At 38.0% G+C, this 25220-nt stretch overlaps 1 protein-coding gene across 3 annotated transcripts in view; it reads left to right on the top strand.

The window, feature by feature from the left end:
* ADAMTS6 (ADAM metallopeptidase with thrombospondin type 1 motif 6) overlaps positions 1 to 25220 on the top strand; it is a 171380-nt gene that overhangs the window by 110161 nt on the left and 35999 nt on the right. For all 3 annotated transcript variants that reach the window (XM_086628944.1, XM_086628943.1, XM_086628942.1), the window contains 6 exons: positions 504 to 649; positions 2621 to 2684; positions 14416 to 14518; positions 15666 to 15799; positions 17800 to 17923; positions 19167 to 19247. In XM_086628944.1, coding sequence (XP_086485070.1) covers positions 504 to 649; positions 2621 to 2684; positions 14416 to 14518; positions 15666 to 15799; positions 17800 to 17923; positions 19167 to 19247 — 652 coding nt within the window. The remainder of the gene's footprint in view (positions 1 to 503; positions 650 to 2620; positions 2685 to 14415; positions 14519 to 15665; positions 15800 to 17799; positions 17924 to 19166; positions 19248 to 25220) is intronic.

The following is a 25220-nucleotide window of genomic DNA, read 5'->3' as shown; positions in this document are numbered from 1 at the left end:
ACAAATTCTTCTTCCATTCTAACTTTATCCAGATTTTTTTTTTTTTTTAATGTAAGGGAATACTTTCTTAAAAGTACTATCAGGGGGAATTTTTCATTTTGCATAATGAAGCCACTACATGAATCATAAGTGCAGGATGTTTTACTAAACTAATCTTAGAAATGAATCTTAGTGTTTAAAAGAATGTAAGCAACTTGCAGTTCCTTTAATGTGAAACGTTAAAGAGGATGTATGAAGAAAAAAGATCTTTATTTTAAGCTTAATTTATCTTCTGGTGTGTGTTAGGGACCTATAATTCAGTACTTAGTGAAGACAATTAACAAATCACACACACTCTCACCAATGTCTAAACATGGCTAGAAAAAGTAAAATACTAGTCTTGTTATCTATACAGAGAATGCTAATGCCTATAATTGGTCATTACTTGACCCTTATATTTTTGTGTCCTGATAATTCTGTCAGCCTGGAAGCTAATTTTGTGGCTTTTTTGTGAAATCTTTCAGTGGTGTTATCAGGGAGAGTGCGTACCTTTTGGCACTTGGCCCCAGAGCGTAGATGGGGATTGGGGTCCGTGGTCAATATGGGGAGAGTGCAGCCGGACCTGCGGGGGAGGAGTCTCCTCGTCGATAAGACACTGTGACAGTCCAGCGTAAGTAGCTAAAGTAAGCTGGAGCCAACAAAAAGACACATTTGGATATTGTTCAAAACTGTGGTTTCACATGTTATCTGTAAAAATGTTTTGCTAGTTTGCCAACATTTGTCTTCAAAATAGCAGACAGAAACACTTAAACAGGAGAAGTTCACTAGACATACTTTTAACATTTTTAATGTATCTCATATATTGTAAAGATAGCTGGATTTATGTTTAGCAGTGACCAGAATGCTTTTCTTTCTGCAACTTGCTGTTCATGCAAAATATATTTAAATTATGCCTTAGATAGGTTTCTTTCTGAAGATATATTGCCTCTAATGCTTGTCTAGGCTATAAAATAACTATTGCCAGTTACTTATTAAGAAACAACACAGTATTTCCAAGCTTTTGCATACAACTGCTTACATATAAACCATAGTTAGCAATACTATATGGCATACATTTATATGCTGTCATGTCCAACACTTAGTTGTGACTTCCCACTGACTCTTGAAACAATTCAGCAACTTCTCTCCTTGCCACTATCCCTATTGGTCCACCTGCTCTCTCTCAAGAGGGGCCAGCTTCTCCACTACAGCTTGATCTGTTGTGCGTATCTGTACTGGTCCTGTCATCTATCTGCTTTCCAATGTCCTCAGCACTGTTCCAGAGAATATCTGTTGGGTAAGTGCTCCCCTCTCTCTCACTACCACTTCTCAGATGAGAATGCTTACTTATTTTCGTTGTTGTTCTTTGCTGAATGGATCAGCTCTCTGCAAGACAGACACCATAATGTCACACTACTGCTGCTTAAGGTGGTCTGTTCACCTTCTATCATTAGCAATAACTATCAAATCTGGCAAATAACGCTACTTACTGGATGGATTCAAACCCAAAAATTATCCATATACATTGATAACATGTCAGACTGCATTACTGAGAGAATAATAAATTAAATTCATTATTTTTTTCACAGCAGTATGTAAAAATGCTAGTGAAATGTTTATTTGGAACATGAGTAATTTCCTAAGATTTTTTAACTACTCCTGTCACCACGTATATGGATTGGTATGTTGAAAAGTGATTAAATTTTATATGTTTAACAGTACAGCAAGCAAATGCATTTAAGGAGTGGTATGCCTGCATTAGGAAAAAAATTCCTTTTTGGTTCAAGGATACTGTTGCCTGGTTAAATATCTGTAAAGTGAAAAATAGTATGGATTTACTCTTTAGTTAATTGTAAATTCTTTTATTTCTTTATTATAAAACAAATACTAAGTGTGTCTTTCCTTTCTGCTTTCCAGTTATGAGCCAAAGAGCTGATATCTAATGAATATTCCGTTTAAGTTAATGTTCATTCATTATTTGACCTCAGTGGAAGATAGATAAGGTTCTTGAACAGTTTGGGAATTTAAGAGCCAATGCCCTATTCTCACTAACAGAAACCTGCTCACTCTGGAGTTTCCTCAGATTTAATACTGCTTAATTCAAATCAGAATCAGATTCTAGAACTCAAAAATGCAGTCTTTGCTGGCTCCAGTATTTAGCAGGCAGTGTTTCTTCATTTTGTTGTATTTTCAAGTGTAATATGAGAAGATTTTTTTAAAAAGTATCACATTGGTTGTTTATGCTTTTCTCTTTCTATTTGTACAAAGCAAGCAAATAATTAAAAGCAATGTCTTTTTAGTATTTTCGAAATACAGTGAAACTGTATTACTTGATATCTGTGCAAACTAGATGAATACTATATGGGTGATGATTTTCAAGTACCCCGTATTCTTTTGTGTCTGCTCCAATTCAAGTCAGTGCCACAATTCTTATTAAATAAAATATTTTAAAATATCACCTTAAAATTTCCATGTACTTTTATTTGTATTTATATAATATATATCTCTTTGACTTGTATTTGTACTATTAATGCATTAGTATATCTCATGAACTTGTGTTTGTACTAATACATATACTAACACATAAAATATGTTTTTCCAGGCCTTCAGGTGGAGGCAAGTATTGTCTTGGAGAAAGGAAGCGGTATCGCTCCTGTAATACTGATGTAAGTAAATTTTCTTCCATTGTAAAAGTATAATCAGCTTGTCTGTTTTATGTTTTAGCAGCAATGGATACATTTTTTTGCAGTTCAGAAAAGCTGTGAATTTTGCATTTTATTGGCAAGCAGTGCTGTAGGGCAGTTCTATATTGCAGGCACCCTACATGTTCTGCCAAATGTTAGGGTCCGATCCCTGCCTTAATGTGATGCCCAGCTGGTGCCTTTGCGTTAAGGCCTGGAGTGAGTTCAACTTGAGCATCCATGTTAAGGGTGAACAAAGAGCATTCCAGATCAGAGCAGAGATCTGTCTAGCCCAGTGTCTTGTCTCCCAGCAGTGGCAAATAACAGGTGTTTAGTGAATAATTATAAACTTTTGGCAGCCAAGGCATGACTGTTCCATGGATATGCTGTATGAGTTTCCAGAAGCTGGGTGTCTAAAGATTTCTTGAGCTCCACTTCGTATCTGTACCCCATTAAGTGCCACAAATGGAAGTATCCTCCATGAATTGACTTTTAAACCCCCTTACCCTTTTTATACCACTACAACTTCCAGTGCTAATGTGTTACACAATCCTCTTATACATTCCGTGAAAACGTGTTTCTTTTGGTGTGTTTTAAACCAGCTGTTTTGCCATCAGGCACTCACTGGTTCTTTTATTACCAGAGTGATCATGCAATTTTATTTTAGAGCAGAGCCCATCAAATAATAAACTACCACAGAGGGGTTAGGGCAGAGTATAAACATATACAATTAAATTATGAACCTAAGTAAAAATTAAATTAAGTTAAAAATTGAATGAGAAAAAAGTACGCACCAATGAAGAATTTCACTAGTAAGTTTCCAAGTCAGTAGAACTAGAAACATAAACAGGCTTTCATATTATTTTAGCTTCAAATTTGTCTTAATTTTCTTCTTAAATCAAGACAGTTTGTAACAGTGAGAGAGTCTGTACCTGCAGGTATTGTTTCACCTGTTTATTATTTTTCATATATTTCAGGAAAACATGCAATAGTGAATATGCTGATTCCTTGAAAATACTTCTTTTTAATGATCGTTACTAATTATCATAAATACTAGTTCTGCAAACTTCTCTGTGGAGGTTATTCTCATAATTATGCAGTATTGCAGATTTCCAAATTAAAAATTTCTTTCCTACTGCTAATCTGAGCTGCCAAGAAGTGTGTTAGGCTTTTAGCCATGATGTTGTAAGAGAAACTGAAGCTGAGCTGCCTGTCCAGTAGGAGCTGTAAAACTTTTCCAGTCATTCAACCTGCCAAATTACAGTGCACCATTCTGAAACTTTATCTTATTTTTTTCCATAGATGTGTATCTTTGCGCTTGACTGTCTTTGTGCAATTTTCATTTTAATGTATGCAGCTTATCAGATGATCCACTGTAATTAATTTACCTTCCTCTTTATTTTGATTCAGATGGTCTTTTTGTAATTGGAAGACTTATAAGCAAGAAATCTTTTTCGTAGTTGCAATTCACAAATGAAAACGTTGAGTAACACTGAGTGTATTTCTTATTCTTACAGTTGATAGGGAATTCACCCATGAGTTCACTAAATGATGATTCTTTATTGAAATCTATCTGTTGAAATCTGTCAATCAATATTTAATAAATTTTATGTATACTTTACCGAACTAGTACAGGTTTGTTTCTGTTTTTTTTTTTTTTTTCAGTCAGGATGTTTTATACTACGAAGTTAAGTGCCTTATCAAAATCTAAGCATATTCCAGTATCCTTTTAATTTAACCAGGAATTGTAAAAAGTTTTAGTTGGTAACACCTAAACTTATACAAAATATTGATTTGTATAATTATTTATGTTTCTTTTAAACCAATATCAGTCAAATCAAATATTTGAGATTGATATCAGGCAAGGTAACCTAGAATATTCTATTTGACCTTTTCAAATAATGACCTTTTTATATTAGCACTGTTTCAGTTCATACACACAGTCTAAGATTCGTTAAAAAATTCACATTTGCACACAGGAGCCCTCCTCCCTTAACTCTTTGGCAACTCTTGTGAGGTAATTTTCCAGGCATTCTTATTTAAAATGTTTATGTCCAATAGGTATTATTTAACATCTGCTACAGTAACTAGTATAGAAGAAAGTTTACATAATGTGTAATCGTGCTCCCTCACAAATATACAACACTTTTTAAATGTTTTTTTATTATTAACAATCATACCATAGCTACCGAGTGATACCATTGAAATGTTGCTAGGATTTATTTTATTCTTATCATATTTTATTTCTTACTGTCACACTTTTCAGATAGTTTTATTCTTAGTTGGTTTTGCTTCCCTTATTCTCTCTTTATTTGTTTATTACTGAGAACAGGCTTATAGGGTCACAGAAGGAACATCTAGAAAGTATCTGAGGAGACCATTTATGCTATTCCCTGGCACAAATGCAAAATCAACTGTCATTAAACCATTCCTAACTGACAGTTAGGCAGCTGATCTGTTCTGAAATACCTGCAGTCTGGGAGATATCATTAGGATTCTTCAATATCCTTACAACCAGGACAATTTTCATAAAATAAATTGTATGTTTTCCCATCCTTTAGGATACTTTCTTTTTACCCAGTAAGAAGACAGCTGATAACATTGCCTCTGTGGAAGCCTTTCCTGTGCTTGCAGACTACTATCATGTCTCTTCTTAGTCTTCTTCACACTAGGCAGTCTCGGTGTTAATAGCCTTTGGGATCCTAGTAGCACACATCTTCTTGAAGCGTGGTGCCCAAACCTCTGCCCAGGATTCTAGCTGAGGCCTGATAGAGATAAGTATAACTTCAAACTTAGTCTGTCATCTTAGTGATGGGATTCTATTTCTTCATTTCAGTATTGTGTTCTTTTTTTCTTACAGGAGTGACAATATTTATGTAGTCTGTGTTGATCCGCAAAGCCCAAATTCCTTAAGAGCTGCTGTTTAGGAAGTCATTCCTCAGCTTGTGCTTGCACAGTTGGTTGTTCCTGCTCAAGTGTAGTAATTTGCATCCATTGCTTTATTTCAAACCACTGCTCCAGTTTATCAAAATCTTTTAAAATTGTAGTCCTCTATTCCAAAATGTTCGTTCCCTACCTATACTCAGATTTCAATAAATAATTTAAACAAGATATTGGAAAGGAAACTTTGCATTTAATTCTCTAGGTCTTAAAAACAAATCTTGGAACAATTGCAGACTCAGGCCAGGCAATTTGGAAGTGGCATACTTACAGTTTAACTGTGAATCATTTTTTTAGCATATTTTTTTGGATATAGTTTTCCAGTGCATAAACATATTAGTACTTTCAGAATTTTAAATTTATTGCCTTAATGGTTTAGACAATTGTAGTCTATTTCTTTTATAGCAATATTTAGGGTTCTACATAACTAAGAATTGCTGAGACTAGTAGATTTTATTTCAAGATTTATGATAGTCTGTAGTGCTTGACAATTTTAATGGAATGGTATGTTTAATTAATGTAAGCATTAAGAGCATGCAATTCTGTCATTGTTTTTATGAAAAATGTGTTGTTTGTAATCTTTTCCATTGAAGTTTATTTTGCAGTGTCAACATTCATTACCCGTCTGTAATTTTCAATGTCGCGCTCGCTGAAGGTCCAACTAGTATAAACCAAAAAAATCTCATTTGGACTTCATTTTTCTCTCGGAGATGACTTAGTTCTGTTGCCCTTTCTTTTAATGATTTTAATTCTTTGGAAATGGCACACACACTCCTACTAGGCTTATTTCTCATCTATGACTTCTAAAGCTGTGTATGACTTTGTTTATGAAAGAAATTCTTTACATTGAGGGTGGTGAGGTACTGGAACAGGTTGCCCAGAGAGGTTGTGGATGCCCCATCCCTGGAGGTGTTCAAGGCCAGATTGGATGAGGCTTTGGGCAACCTGGTGTAGTGGAGGATTTCCCTGCCCATGGCAGGGGGGCTGGAACTAGATGATCTTTGAGGTCCCTCCCAACCCTAACCATTCTGTGATTCTATGATTCTATGACTTCTTAATTCAAAAGATATCTGCTACTGGAATCATTGAGATCAGCAGAAAAGTTCTGGAAACAAAAGGATGGTAGAAAGACCACATTCATCAAAAACTTATTTTTTACCATCACTATCTCTGACAAAAATATACGTGTTTTTCCAGACAAAGTATTTTTAATTTAAATAAACCCACAAAATTTTACTAGAATTACTAGAATTGCAAGTAACTAATTTTCTGATTTAAAATGTATATAGGATGCGATGCTTAATTTGATATACATCTAAAACAGTAAAACTCTCCTAATTCGTGATATACAATAAGAAACATGTTTTGCTTATGAGTTCTGTGAATGGTTTCTCTATATGAAATTATGTGTATATACATACCTTTAAAAGATTCTTGTGCTTCAGTCTTTCTTTCTGAAATGCATTCCTGTGAGGGGCTATGTATTGGAACAGTACCTGGGGTTTCAACTGTCACACTTCTGGCTATGTTTCTCGTCTTCTGTGAGGCGTAGTACAGCCCTTTGTTAATAGGAAACGCAATGACTTAAATTACTGAAGTCTGCCTGACTTCAGCCTCCAAGATAAACAGATTTCTGTGAGATAAGATGTTTGGTGTTGTATCAGTGTTGGTTCTATGATTTGTTAATACTCTTTAGATGATTTATTTTTCCTACAGTCTTAAATTTTTTCATGTTCTTATTAAAGTCAATGCTTTTTTTAACTCAAAATTTTGTTTCATAGAATTATAGAATCATAGAATGGTTTGGATTGGAAGGGACCTCAAAGATCATCTAGTTCAAACTCCGCTGCCACAGGAAGGGACACCTTCCACTAGATCACGTTGCACAAAGCCTCATCCAACCTGGCCTTGAACAAATCCAGAGATGGGGCATCCACAACTTCTCTGGGCAACTTGTTCCAGTGCCTCACCACCCTCTGAGTGAAAAATTTCATCTTATTATCTGATTGAAATCTCCACTCTTTCAGTTTAAAGCCATTGCCCCTTGTCCTATCACTACATGCCCTTGGAAAAAGTTCCCTCTCCAGATTGCCTGTAGTCCCACTTTACATACTGGAAGGCTGCTGGAAGGTCTGTCTGGAACCTTCTCTTATCCAGGCTGAACAGCCCCAACTCTCTCAGCCTGTCTTCATAGGAGAGGTGCTCCAGCCCTCGAATCATCTTCGTGGCCCTCCTCTGGACTCGTTCCAGTAGCTCCATGTCCTTCTTGTGCTGGGGACTCCAGAGCTGAATGCAGTACTCCAGGTGGGGTCTCAGGAGAGCAGAGCAGGGAGAGGGAATCACCTCCCTCGACCTCCTGGCCACGCTTCTTTGAATGCAGCCCAGGACGCAATTGGCTTTCTGGGCTGCCAGTGCACATTGCCGGCTCATGTTGAGCTTCTCATCAACTAACATCCCCAAGTCCTTCTCCTCAGGGCTGCTCTCAATCCATTCTCCGCTCAGCCTGTACTTGTGCTTGGGATTGCCCCGACCCACATGCAGGACCTTGCACTTGGCCTTGTTGGACTTCATGAGGTTCTCACAGGCCCATTTCTCCATCCTGTCAAGGTCCCTCTGGATGGCATCCCTTCCCTCCAGCATGTCCACAACACCACACAACTTGCTGAGGGTGCACTCAATCCCACTGTCCCTGTCACCAGCAAAGATGTTAAATAGCTCTGGCCCCAGTACTGACCCCTGAGGAACACCACCCATCACTGGCCTCCACTTGGACATTGAACCGTTGACCACAACTCTTGGAGTGTGACCATCCAGCCAATTCCTTATCCACCGGATAGTCCATCCATCAAATCCATGTCTCTCCAATTTAGAGACAAGGATGTCGTGTGGGACAGTATCAAATGCTTTGGATAAGTCCAGGTAGACGATGTCAGTTGCTCTTCCCTTATCCACCAATGCTTTAACTTCATTATAGAAGGCCACCAAATTAGTCAGGCAGGATTTGCCCTTAGTGAAGCCATGTTGGCTGTCACCAATCACCTCCTTTTTTTCCATATGTCTTGGCACAGATTTCAGGAGGATCTGCTGCATGATCTTGCCAGGCACAGAGATGAGACTGACTGGCCTGTATTTCCCAGGGTCTCCTTTTTTTCCCTTTTTAAAAATGGGGGCTATGTTTCCCCTTTTCCAGTGAGTGGGAACTTCACCAGATTGTCATGACTTCTCAAATATGATAGAAAATTGTTTAGCAACTTCATCTGCCAGTTCCTTCAGGACCTTCAGGTGTATATTATCAGGTCACATGGAGTTGTGCACCTTCAGGTTCCTGAGATGCGCTTGAACCTGATCTTCTCCTACAGTGGGTGTTTCTTCCTTCTCACAGTCCCTGCCTTTGCCATCTGTGACTTGGGCTGTGCAGCTGGAGCTCTTAACAGTGAAGATCGAGATAAAAAGTCACTGAGTACCTCGGTCTTCTCCATATCCTGGGTAACCTGGTCTCCCATGTCGTTCTGGAGAGGGCCCACATTTTCCCTAGTCCTCCTTTTATCACTGACGTACCTATAGAAGCTTTTCTTGTTGCCCTTGATGTCCCTGGCCAGATTGAATCCTGTCAGGGCTTTAGCTTTCCTAACCTGTTCCCTGATTACTCAGACAATTTCTCTGTATTCTTCCCAGGCTACCTGTCGTTGCTTCCACCCACTGGAGGCTTGATTTTTGTGTTTCAGTTGGTCCAGGAGCTCCTTGTTCATCCATGCAGGCCTCCTGGTGTTTTTGCCCAACTTCCACTTTGCTGGGATGCACCACTCCTGAACTTGGAGGAAGTAATCCTTGAATGTTAACCAGTTTCATTTCATCTTCCTCTCAGGACCTTCTTCAGACCTGATACTAAGTTCTTTCTACCTCATGATGTGTGGTTTTCTAAAAGAGCATTTGGAAACACAAGCAGCCTGTTGCTTGACAAGAGTTATCCATATGCTGTAACTGCATGAAAAAAGTGACATTTCTTACCCAATAAAGAGAAGCAGTTACTGCACATTTACTTCGGGAACAGAGTACATACTCTTATCAGAGAGCTGACATTTTGTAAATGCAGATTGTAACTTGCCTTACAGTAACTTTCTTGCATTTCTATGCCAATGATTTTAATAGAATCATAGAATACCAGGTTGGAAGGCATCTCAAGGATCATCTGATCCAACCTTTCTTGGCAAAAACATGGTCTAGACAGGATAGCCCTACACCCTGTCCAGGCAAATCTTAAAAGTATCCCATGTTGGGGAATCCACTACTTCCCTTGGGAAATTGTTCCAATGGCTGATTGTTCTCATTGTGAAAACTTTTCCTTGTGTGTCCAATTGGAATCTCCCCAGGAGTAACTTGTACCCATTACACCTTGTCCTTTCCATGTGATTCCTTGTAAAAAGGGAGTCTCCATCTTTTTCATAGCCACCCTTTGAATACTGGAACACGGCGATAAGGTCTCCCCTAAGTCTTCTTTTCTCAAAGCTAAACAAACCCAGTTCTCTCAGCCTTTCTTCATATGGCAGGCTTCCCAGTCCTTTGGCCATCTTTGTGACCCTTCTCTGGACCCTCTCCAGCTTGTCCACATCTGCTTTGTGTAGCGGGGACCAAAACTGAAGACAGTATTCCAGCTGTGACCTGGCAATCACTGAGTGGGTTAATGACTTCTTTATCTCTGCTGGTGTTGCCCTTGTTGATGGAACCCATCATCCTGTTGGTTTTCTTTGCTGCAGCAGCAGCACGCTGTTCACTAATATTGAGCTTCTTGTCCACCAGGAGCCCTAGGTCCCTTTCAACAGAGCAGCTCCCCAGCTGGGTAGATCCTAGCCTGTGCTGCACTCCTGGATTACATTTTCCCAGGTGCAATACCATACATTTTCCTTTGTTGAACTTCATAAGTTTTTGTTAGCCCACACTTCCAGCCTATCCAGATCTTCCTGCAGGGTGGCTCTCCCTTCCGAAGTGTTCAGTTCTCCACTCAGTTTGGTATCATCAGCAAACTTCATCAGGGTGCAGTTCATCCTGTCATCCAGATCAGTTACGAAGATATCAAACAGCATTGGGCCCACTATTGATCCCTGGGGGACCCCACTTGTGACAGGTTACCAGTTTGAAAAGAAGCTATTTACCACCACCCTCTGGGCGTGGCCTGCCAGCCAGCTTCCCACCCACCACACAGACCACTTGTTCAGACTGTAACGCATCATTTTCTCTAGGAGGCTCCTGTGGGAAACCATACTGAAAGCCTTGGAGAAATCCAGGTAGACAATGTCCACCGCTGGCCCCACATCAACCAAGCAGGTCACTTTGTCATAGAAGGCAATCAAGTTGGTCAAGCAAAATTTGAATGCATTTCGTGGGGTCATAGTCTATAGTTTTACTTCCTCTCAGATGTTGCTGAGATACTAAAAAGAAGAGGAAAGTTATGCGACGACAACAACAACAACTAATTTACAAGTTGCATTTAATGCTTCAGGTTGCAGAGTGTTGCAGGTTTTAGGCTATCACTTGGTAACTGCAGTCTTCAGAAGGACTTTCAGGACAACTGAAAGCTGGATTCAAACTAATGATTTGGACAAAGAGTGAGATCCTGAGATGAGGGCTAGCACTTGTCAGTATTCACTCCGAGGACTTAGCCACTAAAGTGGAAACTTATTTTATTATTTCAAAGGTCACCAAATCTGCCTATGAATTGATGGATTTGCATTTTTAGATCCAAAGACAACAGATTATGTAGAAGGTTTGATATCATTGGTATATTACTTGGTGAAATTAATCGAACAGTACTTGCAGTGCAGGAAGGCAGGATTTAATCTTCAGGAATACCAAAACCAGATAAAATATCAAGAAGCAGGAACATTGTATGAGGGGCTTTACTTCCACAGTTCCTTTAGCTGCTGCCAGATATTCCCAGCTTTTTTTGCTGTTCTTGTCAGCAGTGAGATTGCAGACTATGTGTACTTGTGTGTAGCTGGTTTTCTGTCAGACTGCCAGAGCTGTGTTCAAGAAGGAAAGAGGATACAAGCAGTAATTTTAGAAGTTTAAATTATGTCAAAACCCAAATCAATATTCAATAGCATAAAAGAAAGACTTTGCTTTGCTTACAAGGGGACCTCTGAATGTCGTCTTGTACAGCACCTCTTGCTCAAACCTCAAACAGGTTGCCCAGAACCATGTCCAGACAGCTTTTGAATATCTCCAAGGAGGGAGATTCCAGCACCTCATTGGGCAACCCGTACAAGTGCTGAGTCACCTTCACAGTGAAAAAACGTTTTGCGATGATCAGGAGGAGCTCGTGTTTCCATTTCCACCCATTGCCTCCAGTTCCATCACTGGGCACCACCACTTGGCTCTATCTTCTTTACACCCTCTCTTCAAATATTTGTACCTATTGATGAGATCCTCCCCTGAGCCTTCTCTTCTCCAGGCTAAACAATCCTAGCTCTCTCAGCTATTCCTCGTATGAGAGATGCTCCAGGCCCTTTGTGGCTCTTTATTGGATTCGCTCCAGTATGGCCGTGTCTCTCGTACTGAGGAGCCCAGAACTGAACACTGTACTGTAGGAGTGACCTCATCAGTGCTGAGCAGAGGGGAAGGATTACCTCCCTGGTCTTGCTATTGACACTCCTACTGCAGCCCAGGGTACCATTAGCCTTCTTTGCCACAAGAGCACCTTGCTGACTGATGTTCAACTTGTGTCCACCAGGGCCCCTGCAGCCTTTTCTGCAAAACTCCTTTACAGCTGGTTGGCCCCCAGCACATAGTGGTGGTGCAGCTGTTTCCTCCCCAGATACAGGACTTTGTCATTCTCCTTGTTGAACTTCATGAGGTTCCTGTGGGCCCATTTTTTCAGCCTGTCAGGGTCTCTCTGGATGACAGCACTCTCTGGAGTATAAGCCACTTCTCCCTGCATTGTGTTATCGGCAAACTTGTTCAGGATATACTCTTCCCCATTATCCAGATCATTTATGAAGTGATATTGTTGCCTCAAAATACGTCCAAGATTACCATCAGACAAGAGGAGCAAGACTACATCTCAAAGATCAGATTGCAAGAATTTTTTTTTAAGAGCATAAATATGGAAGTCTTGATCTTTCTTTTCTAACCTTCATGTTTTGTCCCAGTATAACCATTTAGAAAAAGGATTTCAGTAGAGGGGGTGCTGTAATTAACTTGTAAGGAGAACTTGGTGCAGTTAAAATACCAGCCATGGAAATAGTATTGAAGCAAGTGGGAAGCGTAGGGTGTAGTGGCTGAGAGATTTGGACTCAAGCTTTGAGGTGAGTCAAGACTGATCCTTCTACTGCTTGGAGAATACGATGCAAAGAGGCAAATTTATTTTGTGTTACTATTAAAAAAACTTTAAAGAATTCTTGTTATTTTATTTACATAGTTTTTTATTCTCACTGTTATCATCTGAAGCATTATTGAGTTAAAGTAGTTACTTTTTTTTTTACTAGTAAATGTATTATATTCAGAAAAGTATTTTTAATTAGGAGATAAAGTGATTTATAGAGAAAATTTAAAATTTAAATAATGTATCATGTTCACTGTTTTAATTTATATCGCAACAGCTTCAAAATTGGAGAAAAATTTTCTAGTTTCTGAATCACATTGCAATTGGCTGGCTTTTATAAGAGCTTGACTAATATATACTGAGAATCATAATTATTATGTTAATATTTGCATTATGCAGTAAATTTTTATCATCCATGTTTATAGACACCCTTTCGCTTGAATGCATTTCAGATTCCTGAACAGTGCAAACAGGCTTAGATAGACAGGAAGACAAGTAAAACTGCCATGAAATGGACTCTTCTGTTGCTCAGAAAATAGGAATATTTATTAACACCTCTGATTTCTGTCAAACAAATCGTTTTCAGTCTGAAAATTATTTTAATCCATATTTGAAATACTTTGTCTGATGAAGCTTGCAATTTCAGCAGGTACTTAAACATTGATGACAATGTTTAATGTGCTATCTAAATTCTGAGTGCATTCAAGATTTGTTGTCATTATTATTTTGAACCTGATGATGAAAAATGTGAGAAATAGCAAAGAATTCAGTTTCTCCTATAATTCTTTCTGAGATGAATTTCACTTACATCTACCCTTATTCCAAGCAAAAAAGATACTTTATAGTTTTGTAATTGATAGTGCAAAGTAACGAAAATTTAAATGAAAGCAGTTTTTATTTCTTCACGCCTGGAGACTGGTAAAAATCAGAGGCAAACATGGTATCTGTTGTCGTTCTCAACCTTAGCACAATGCTTTTGTCAAGGCCACAAGTAAGCAGAGGTAATACAGCTTTCTAGAAAATGTTTTCATTTTTTTCGTGCTGTCTTAACAAGGTGTCTCAGTACAACTGCTTAGTACAGTATAATTGAGCCTGCAGCTCTTACCAAAATGATTTTGGTTTACATTTTTTTAATGCGTGTTTATAAGGAGGTAGCTGCTGGACTGATTATGAAGCATAGTTTGATGTGATTCTAATTATTCGGTTTTACGGAAACTGTTATGTAACACTTATCTTTGCTCAGATTACTGCAGTTACTTCCTGCCAGCCTAAGACTGCAAAACAGACACTTCAACTGGAAAGCAATAAAGCAAGTTTCAGAATCAGAGCCACAAGATAAAGCAGGGAACCACTTCCTAGTCTCTTGCAAGATTATGTTTGCAATATAAACATATAAGCATTTCCTTTTATGTTGATATTTGGAAGAAATTAACCTTTTTTTTGTCTTTATTATTTTAGCCATGTCCTTCAGGGGCCCGTGATTTTCGAGAAAAGCAATGTGCGGATTTTGACAATATGCCTTTCCGAGGAAAGTATTATAACTGGAAACCCTACACTGGAGGTAATGGTTAGCTTTGCAAAAGTGTTATCATCTGTGAAGTCTTCAAAATTATACAAATGTTATATAAAGATTAATGTTTGTAAGTAGAAAGGTTTGATTAAAATATAATGAGCTAAGTTTACTAAGCTTGTACTTCTGTCAGTTGCTGAAAATGTTGCAGAAAAGCCATCTCTATTCTGGTAGTTTTGTTTTACTGTGAAGGGGAGTGAGAATTGTAGGGACTCCACTTCAAAAATACGGAGTCCTTCTCCACCTGCAGTTGCAATAGAATGAGAGGTTCCGCAGGTGGTCTATAAGTGCCTTTCATGCTACAGTGATGAGCTCAGTATAAAAAAAACACACAATAAGTTTTCCTTTCTTAAGCTCAGAATATTGGGAAATGGAGAAAGAAGTAAAAGCATTTATAAGAGTCTCTAAAGACTACTTCAGTAATTGAATTATAAATGAGTGCACTGTATAATAAAAGGGTATTTTGCAGCAGGGAAGATGGTTGTAGCTTCTTTTTTTCTTTGAGACGGTATAATCAAGTTTAGTTTTGTTTCTGTTGTTGTTCAGAATTCATAGGTTGCCCTTTTATTATTTTGGGTTTTTTTCCTGTTCTAAACCTGAGAGAATAAGTCAATGTTTCCCCTTGTGTTTTTGTATTTTATTGACTTGAATGGTATTACTCTTAGTTTTTTTAGTTTAAAAGCCTAAAAAGGATCATTGCAATCACATGATCTGAGCTGTGGTATAATCAGTAAGACTAAATTCCTATTTGAAATAGTCTGGTCTTGGTTTTGAAATTTACCCTGATACACTTCTAGCACTGCATTATTTTGTTATTCTTGTTTTTCAGATAGTGAAGTGGTATCCTTATTGTTTAAACTGTTCAATAGCATTAGGGTTGTATTGACATAATGAAGTCATTATGGAGCCAGCCAGCCTTGCCATATCTTTCTATGCAAAATAATATTTTTTTGCAAGAAAGAAGAGTTAACTAGAGAAATCACTAAAGGGAAGTTTATAATAAGTACACACACTGTATCTGTCAGGTGTGAGATAAGAATATAAATTTCGGATCTGTTTATGCATATATATTTTTAAATAATTGCTAACTTTTCAATATTTCTGTTGGATTTTTTTTTCATTTGTTTTTGTTTTCCAGGTGGAGTTAAACCATGTGCATTAAACTGCTTGGCTGAAGGTTACAATTTTTACACTGAACGTGCTCCTGCAGTTATAGATGGGACTCAGTGCAATGCTGATTCACTGGATATCTGTATCAATGGAGAATGCAAGGTTACAAATATTTTATGAAGTATTTATGGATTACTTTGTTGTGTCTGCTATCTCTCACATTTAATTATGGTACTTGTTTGTTACTTACATGAAATGGGAGTGTTGACAGGTCAAGTTGTTAATAAAAGAGCAAAACTGAGACAAAAAGATAAAAAAGGTATTGCATATATTAGACAAATCATTTGAATTTCAGTAGCTTCTCACAGACATTCTTAGAGTCCTTCATTTTGTCTTCTTTTTTCTTACTCTATGGCTTCTGTTGAAGAATTGGTTGAAAGGGCAACAGGATATGAACAAGTTCCTTGCACTGTTTCAAAGCCTGTTCCATCATTCCAATTAGAACTCCACTCTGGCTGAAAAACAGTAAATGTGAACATATTGATCTGTTTCTCTCTAACTAGTTCAACCTGTTGCTAACAATTCTGCTGTTAATGTAATTGAAACAGAAAGTTTCACTATTGGTTCTAGGAGAAAGTGTATAATGATGCAAGTATTTTCCCTTTACTAAAGATCTGATTATCTTGTAGGATTCCTGTAGAATTGCATTCATGAACTTGAATAGAATTGGAGGTCTGTGCCATATTTTTGGTCATAGTCATCCCACTGCTTCTTCAGCTTAGTAAAGCATTTAATTATATACTTAAGTCTAGGCATCTGAATAGTACTGGTGACTCTAAAAGTTATTTGATTTTGCTGAAACTACTAAACTAAAAGCCTAACTAAAGCTGAAGCCGATGCTTAAGTTCTTTGCTAAATTGATGGCTGAAGATGTATATTTATTGAATAACATGAGATCAAAAAAACATTTGCCATGTACTAGTAAACCACCAACTAAAAAAACCCCGACAAGAAATAATCTGTGGAATTCTGGTGTACTTTACACATAAGAAGATTTTAGTAGTTTTGAAAAATCTTTGAAAATTAATAATCAGACTAAATCTCAACTTGAGAATGAGCTACGTAGTGAAGTTGGGCCTCTGACTTCTTGGTGAATCAGAAAGTCGAAATACAAATGGTTAGAATAATACTATTTTGTCAATTATTTAAAGTATTTTAACTTCTCTTATGTATTACCTGTTTACAAGGTGGTAGGTAGTATTGCTAGACAGTAAACAAAGTTATGTAGCTGCTTCCTTTTTTCTATAAATCCCAGAAAGAGTTGGCAAGCTGCCATGTTTATTCTGTTTACATCCTACTTGTTCATTCTCTCCTTTTTTTTTTTTAAAGGATCCATCTGTCTATATAATCATTAGCTTCGTAAGAGGGTTGAATCAATAAGGAATAGGGAGTTTATCATTGTTTACTATACATAGATTTCTCAAGCAGATAGTCAGAAATGTAATGTAATGTAATGTATGACTATTTTTATGACAAGTTATAGACACCTCTTTTTCCAAAGGCTTTTGAATCCTATCTAATACAGGATGTAATTCAACCTTTCACTAAGTTTCATTCTGCATTCATTCTTACAGTGAAGTCATTTACGCTTTACATTCAAACTTACAAAAATAATTGCAAGTTTTGCCTGGAGGATGTGGAAATATGGTCTATGAAGCTGTAAATACCTTTGGGAACAATAATACTATTTATACTGCATAAATATTTAAGGAACACACAGCAAATATTTACCTTAACAAAGCAATGTAGACGGGACACAGTTAGCTGTTGTAACATTAAATAAAAACATTACCAATCATTTATTGATACCTGTAATAATTACATGGTTTTTTAAAACGCTGTGAGATCCCTTCCTGAAAGTCATAGTAGAAATACAAAGTACTTAATCATCAAGATTTGATAACAACTCAAAATGTGGATTGTTCTCCATTTTCATTTTCTTTCTCTGGTAAGCGAAAACCCACTTACAGTAACAACTGTCAAAACCAGTAGATAGAAAGAAATGAGTATGTCAAACTTGTGAGAAATACTTCAAAGAAACTATGAAGATAGTGGTGGAAGGCTATCATCCTGTTAAAATATTTGTTCTTATCTATTCTCAGCATGTAGGTTGTGATAATATTTTGGGGTCTGATGCTAAGGAAGATAGATGCCGTGTTTGTGGAGGAGATGGGAGTACCTGTGAAGCCATAGAGGGTTTCTTCAATGATTCATTGCCCAGAGGAGGTATGCACATATATGTCCATTCTTTGGCACAATGCGTTTAGATAACTCTTCAGCAAATAACAGTGCTGCATTGGTTTCCAGCGTGGGATTGCTGCTGGTCATTCACTTTGACTCCTTTTGCCTCGTTGTTTCATTTTTCTGTATTAGTTTGTATTGATGCGAAATACAACAATATATACAAATATATGGTCTTTAATGCACTTAAAAAGAAGTGGGTGGGAGGTTATTTATTATTAGTTATGGTGGTATGGTAAGAGTAATGTTGTGTATGATTTCAATGTGTGTGATTGAATCTGATATTTAGTCATACATGAATTTTTAGAATAGAAAAAATTCCAGAAATATCTCTTAAGTTCATCTCATTAAGAACTGACGAAATGTATATCGGCAATTAGTTTAAAGTTTAGCTCAAAAAAGACAATATTGGTGTTGCAGTCTTAGTGTTACCAGTTTTCAGCTCCCAAATGCAGGAACAGGATTGGTGCACTGGAGTGAATTCAGTTAAGTGAAGGACCACTAAGATTACTTGGGACTAGAGTGCTTGCTTCTGTGAGGAGAGACGGAGAAACTGGGCTTATTTAGCCTAGAGAAGAGGAGGTTTGTGGGCATCTAATATCAGCCTTTCAATACCTATGAGGAGGTTATGGAGAAGACAGAGTCAAGCTCTTCACAGTTGTGGGAACATCGTGGGCAAAGAGACAATATAAATGTTGAAAATTGAAAACAATTGAAACAAGCTATGTGCTACCCGAATGGAAGGAAAAAGTTTTTCCCCAGCAGGACAGTCCAGCAGTATATCAGGTTCCCCAGAAAGGTTGTACAGTTTTCATCTTTGAAGTTTTCACAACCCAGCAGGATAAAATGTTGGGTAACTTGGTCTGATCTCCTAGCCGACCCTGCTTGTAGCAGGAAGTTGGACTAAATGACTGTCTGAGGTCCTCTACAACCTGAATTATCCTATGATCCTAAGGTCATTTTATATGTTAATTACTTGTGATGCACTGTTGGAACGACTTTATTAGCATTTAGAAAAAGGAATTTCTGACTATATGGTAAGTTCTTGTATCGCTTCCAAATTTTTGTATGAAATGGAAAGAATTTTCCTTTATATCACATGAAAGAAAATGTTCAAGTACATTTGAAACCCATATTTTTAGTAGTTAATAATTTATTAATGGTTAGTTTAATGACTAATATTGATTAACATAAACAACAACAAATAAAATTTACCTCTGTCTTATAGGCTATATGGAAGTAATTCAAATTCCAAGAGGTTCTGTGCACATTGAGATAAGAGAAGTGGCAATGTCAAAGAACTACATTGGTAAGAGCATGGTTTACACAGCGAACTGTTGTTAAGTAAGAGTTTATGTTGTGATTTGAAGGTACATTTTCTGGTTTTTTGAAACCATACACACAGTAGGAGCAGCAGAGCCAATTGTTAGCTGTTGATATTAAGTTGTGGTCAGACAGTTGCAGCAGTTGGCGACGATATATTCTCTTGAATTGAGCTAATGAAATACATCATGTAATTCCTCCTTGTCCACTCAGTGCAAAATTAGGTCTCCTTCACTGTAGTTACAGTGTCAGACCTGAGCTGAAGTGGATGAAGATTACTCAAATGATCTACTGTCTGGCTCTGAGGTAGTGTCTGTGAAGTCTCTGATCTTGGGGGATTATACTGTTTTAAAAGATTATTTTATTCTTGGAATGATAATTCATCAACAGCCATAGTTACTTAAATGCTGATGGTACTATCTCCTTATTCTAAAGCAATTTAATATAGTAATTAGACAGTGTTGCTGTGTTGTAGGGGCTAAATGCCATCCCTGTTTTATAGGTAAGGAAAACTACATGCAGCAAAACTAGGTGCTTGATTGACATCATTCATGAAGCCTGTTGTAAAGCACAGAATTAAATTCAAATTCACAAATTATTATTACTTTCCTTAAAGACTGTGTTAAATCTGCTTCCTTTTTTTTCTGTACTGGTATGTACACACCTGGCTTCATCGAACTCAAAATAACATGCTTTTCTGAAAGTCTCTGTACCCTGATTTGCATAGCAGTCAGTTCACAGTAGTGCAAGAACACTCATTTCTTAGTCAAAAATAGAGAGCTGATTAGTTGTACAGCAAACTGATAGATGATGCCTGTAAGTGTGGGGCAGTTATCCTCCTAGGTACATTAATTCCTAAATTGATTATTGATAATAATGGTACCTTTTACTGTTGGATGCCTACTTTTCTTTCTGCTTGCTCACACCCTCCTGTAATTCAGCAGATAATCAATCTCCCTCCATTCTGCAGGAATAATAACACCACTACTCCTGCAGTAGAGTGCTTATTATTCTTCCAGCATCACACACCCGTGGCCCTTCCACCATGTCAAAATACACTGCGGGTAAGGTTGCTCATATAACCTGTACTGACATTTCCAACAGAGGTGGTGGGAGAGAAGCATACAATGCATCCTATCATGGTCGTTTTCTGCTAAGAACTGTTCCATCAGCAGCTGAAAACCAGAACAAAGAAGATATCTCTTACCTACTGCAATTAAATTTGTTATTCCTCTATTTTATAAGCAGAGGAAAATGATCTGGAAAAGCATTTAGGTTGGCACCATCTGTGTAAAATGAATGAAAAATATAAATTTTTTGGCTTAAATAAAAAATACTGTCAACTTAATTGATATTTAATCTGGCCACAGATCTAAAAATATAAAGTGGTACAGAAACACTTTTTTAATGTGCTTGTCACAGTTTCAAGGGTTTTTCTGAGTTTCAGGCTCTCTCCCCACTACCTTGCATCATGCCACAGAAGCCCTGACTACACAAATGGGGGATTCCTCTCCTTCACTAGTTTCTTGTGTTTTCACCTTTCAAAGGTGCCATTATATCCTAACAAACGATAATTTTACTCAGTCGCAGGGGACATTTCATTTTGTGATGAGATGTTTTATTCTGTGAGTGTGAACCAGATGACTATTTTAGGAATACCAGTTTCTGGGTAAAGAAAGGCTTCTAATTTTTCTGCTCCCTTAAAAGAACTATACAAGCATAATGATAGTTAAAAATGAGTTTATTACGTTAAAATACATACCTCAAGAGTATTGTTTTATGGATATTTCTTTAGTGGCAGTGACAACTTCACAGCTCCTTCTCTGTCTTTATGGGGTTCCCTCTGTTGTTCCAGGATAGCTGTTTGTGTGGCCACACCATGAACCAGATTAGAGAACTGATGCAGCTGAAGATAACCATTTACACATATTACTGTATTTTGGTTTATGTGCAGTGCTGCCAAATATGTGACCACAGTCCAAGAAATCAATTTCTCCATTTGGAAGTATATAGAAAAAGGAAAAAATAAACCCCTTTTCCTCTGTAGCTGCCACATGGGCTTCAAAGTTTCTTCTTTGTTCATTTCAGTTAGCAGGCTTTCAAACTAACTTGCAACAAACATCCCATGGTTCCTTAAGCTGAGATCCAGTTCTTCTGCAAGCCATGGCTTCAAATTTATGCTCCAGTTAGACATTTCGCAATTCAGTTAGCTCAATCAACATCTGTCCTCCCTCCCCCACTCTCTAGCTGATCATTCTGCACCAATATCACTCCTAGTGTTGTGACATAAAAAGCACATTTCTGCAGCTGCATAAATAATTCAGTATTTTAAACTGATCTGTCCAACAGATAACCCAGCAACAACAAAATTGCCTGTTTTCAGAGCTGCTGAAAAAATGTGTTTAGTGATGCTGTTATCTTCCCTTAAATGGCTTGATCCAAGGTGATATCTTGCCTTACATTCCACGTATGCAAAAAGGCATAGTGTGCCAATTTTCTGAAGGTTTCCTGCATTCTCAGGTTCTTAGAAATGATTTGATTAGGACATGAGCTTGTTCTTTCTGTCTCATATGCTAATTGCATTATGCCAGTGCATCATCGTTGTCATGTAATTATTTTACTGGAATGCTGTTCACAACTGTGTGGCCTTCACTTACACATAGCAACTGACATTAGGTAAATCTATTTTCAGAATGCAAATGCATTTTTCTTTGGCAGTCAGACGGGTAAAAAAAAATACTGTTTTGTTCTGGATATACATTCATTTAAGTGTAAATAGCATAGATAAAACTGACAACATATAATTTCAGAATTATTAATTGTGTAAACATGTATGAGAATGTTTGTTCTCTTGTGCTCATTTATATGTCTTGTTTTGTTCATATCTTTCAAATAATGTAAATAAGGAATTCACTTAATTATTTGCTCTTAGTAGATACTAGACATACTGAGAAGAAAATGTTTGGGATTGAGTGGCACATTAAGAGAGACTTTAATATGTCTTGGTAGCTTTGGGAGACACCGCAACCTTCTTTTAATTAAAGCTTTTTTGTAAAAGCAGGATGGATAGAAATTTTGGCTATGTGGAAATAAGACCACTGATTAAACAAAAGGCTGATGTTCAACTCTAACATAGTTATTTCATATATGCACATAAAATACATCAATAGCGAACTACTGTTCCTTCTTTTATTACTGTTTGCAATATGTCTTATTCTCCTATACTTAACCTTTTTTACCGTCTCCTTTTTGTACCACAAAACTTATATAGACAATAAGGAATCTGGATTACTTTGAGAATTCCAGATAAGTGAATGTGTCAGAGCTGATTTCTTCACTCAAAGTGTATGAGTGTTTCCAAAGTAAATCCAGGGAAGTCAATGGCATAAGATTTATGCTATGGAAAGACATTCCCTTTCAGACCTTATGGTGCTGATGGAAATGGTTACTAATCTCTGCTGAATATGACTGGCACCACCAGAATGTTAGTGCCTCTCCAACTATCTCCTGCTCATATGAATGCTCTCTGATCTGTTTTAGAATATTTGAACGTCATTGAGACATTTTCCCTGTTTAACGTAAACCATCTGTCCATACAGATGTAGTAGAGAATAAAACTTATTGTAAATTGTCTTACTCCTTATGATGGTGATGTGAGTTTGTTCCCTATCTAGTAAAGTCAATTATTTGTCTCAACAAAAAATGACATGGTTGACTGATCATGTATTTCCAACCATCATTTTACCTTTAAGAACATGTTTTATTTAAAGTAAATATAAATGCGAATAACTTGGTAATAGAATCATAGAATCATAGAATGGTTAGGGCTGGAAGGGACCTTCGAAGGTCATCTAGTCCAACCCCCCTGCAAGGAACAGGGATATCTCCAACTAGATCAGGTTGCTCAGGGCCTTGTCCAACCTGGCCTTGAACGTCTCCAGGGATGGAGCATCCACCACCTCTCTGGGCAACCTGTTCCAGTGTTCCACCACTCTCACAGTAAAAAATTTTTTCCTAATATCCAACCTGAACCTACCTCCCTCTATTTTAAAACCATTACCCCTTGTCCTATCATAACTGGCCCTCCTGAACAGCCTCTCCCCATCTTTCCTGTAGGCCCCCTTGAGGTACTGGAAGACCGCTATAAGGTCACCCCGGAGCCTCCTCTTCTCCAGGCTGAACAGCCCCAACTCTCTCAGCCTGTCCTCATAGGAAAGGTGCTCCAGCCCTCTTATCATCCTCGTGGCCCTCCTCTGGACCCTCTCCAACTGGTCCATGTCCTTCTTATGTTGGGGGCTCCAGAACTGGACGCAGTACTCCAAGTGAGGTCTCACAAGGACAGAGTAGAGGGGGAGAATCACCTCCCTCGACCTGCTGGCCACACTCCTCTTGATGCAGCCCAGGACGCGGTTGGCCTTCTGGGCCGCAAGAGCACATTGCCGGCTCATATTGAGCTTCTCGTCCACCAGTACTCCCAAGTCCTTCTCCTCAGGGCTGCTCTCGATCCAATCACCACCCAGTCTGTATTTATGCCTGGGATTGCCACGACCCAGATGTAGGACCTTGCATTTGGCCTGGTTAAACTTCATGAGGTTGGTACGGGCCCACCTCTCCAGCCTGTCAAGGTCCCTCTGGATGGCATCCCTCCCTTCCAGTGTGTCAACGGCACCACACAGCTTGGTGTCATCGGCGAACTTGCTGAGGGTGCACTCCATGCCACTGTCCACGTCACCGACAAAGATGTTGAAGAGGGCCGGGCCCAACACGGACCCCTGAGGGACGCCACTCGTGACCGGTCTCCACTTGGACATTGAGCCGTTGACCACTACTCTCTGAGTGCGGCCATTGAGCCAATTCCTTATCCACCGAGTGGTCCATCCATCAAAGCCATGACTCTCTAATTTAGAGAGAAGAATGTCGTGCGGGACAGTGTCAAAAGCTTTGCACAAGTCCAGGTAGATGACATCCATTGGTCGACCCTTGTCCACCGATGCTGTCACCCCATCGTAAAAGGCCACCAAGTTGGTCAGGCACGATCTGCCTTTGGTGAAGCCATGTTGGCTGTCACCCACCACCTCCTTGCTCTCCATGTGCCTTAGCATGGTTCCCAGGAGAATCTGCTCCATGACCTTGCCAGGCACAGAGGTGAGATTGATCCTCACCTTAAGTCAAGAAGTCAATATGTAATAAACAGAATAGTCACCTTTTAAGTCAAGAAGTCAATATCTAATTAACAGAATATTCACCTAAAGATACAAAGTTAGTTTCATATTTAGAAAATTTATCTAATATTATTCATAAAATGTCAAATATAAATCCCTGAATAATATGTGCTAGTCCAACCTAATTGTTTGATTAGCTAAGAAATTTATGTTTTATCTACATTACTTTTATGATTTAAGGCTAAAAGTTAGGAATAATAAAATATCTTATCAGATTAAGTAGCTAGTATTTGAATTTGTAGTAGAAATGTCTTGGATTTATGCTTTAAGAAGGGAAGAAAAAACAGTGGACAAAGGTAACAAAGCAAGAGCTGATGGGCACCATATGTCAGATTCAATGTTCCTTCTCTTTTTTTCCTCTGCACATTATCTGAAATGCCTATCCCATGCCCCAACTTCTTAATCTGAAGATTAGATTAGATTGATTATACATGTGAGACCTACATATATCTTATGTAGAACAGCATACATTGCACATGGGCTTGGTTTTAAAGTTGAAGATATATTGAAAGTTGCATGCGGCGTTCTCTTTTGTTCCATATAGAATCTGCATATTGAAATCTGCAAAGTATAGCTGCACGTTGAAGACTACTACGCAGACAATATTGTCCAACTGCATGAAGGATAATTTGACCAGGGATAAAGAAAAGGCTTTATATTGCTTGAAAAAATAGTGATATTTAGCTGAAGCTCATATACTTACAACAGATTAGTAGATTAATTTGCAATGGCTTCTC

Source organism: Tauraco erythrolophus, chromosome Z (genome assembly GCF_009769465.1).
Source record: "Tauraco erythrolophus isolate bTauEry1 chromosome Z, bTauEry1.pri, whole genome shotgun sequence".
Lineage (NCBI taxonomy): Eukaryota > Metazoa > Chordata > Aves > Musophagiformes > Musophagidae > Tauraco > Tauraco erythrolophus.
This window is presented reverse-complemented; position numbering and strand designations above follow the sequence as displayed.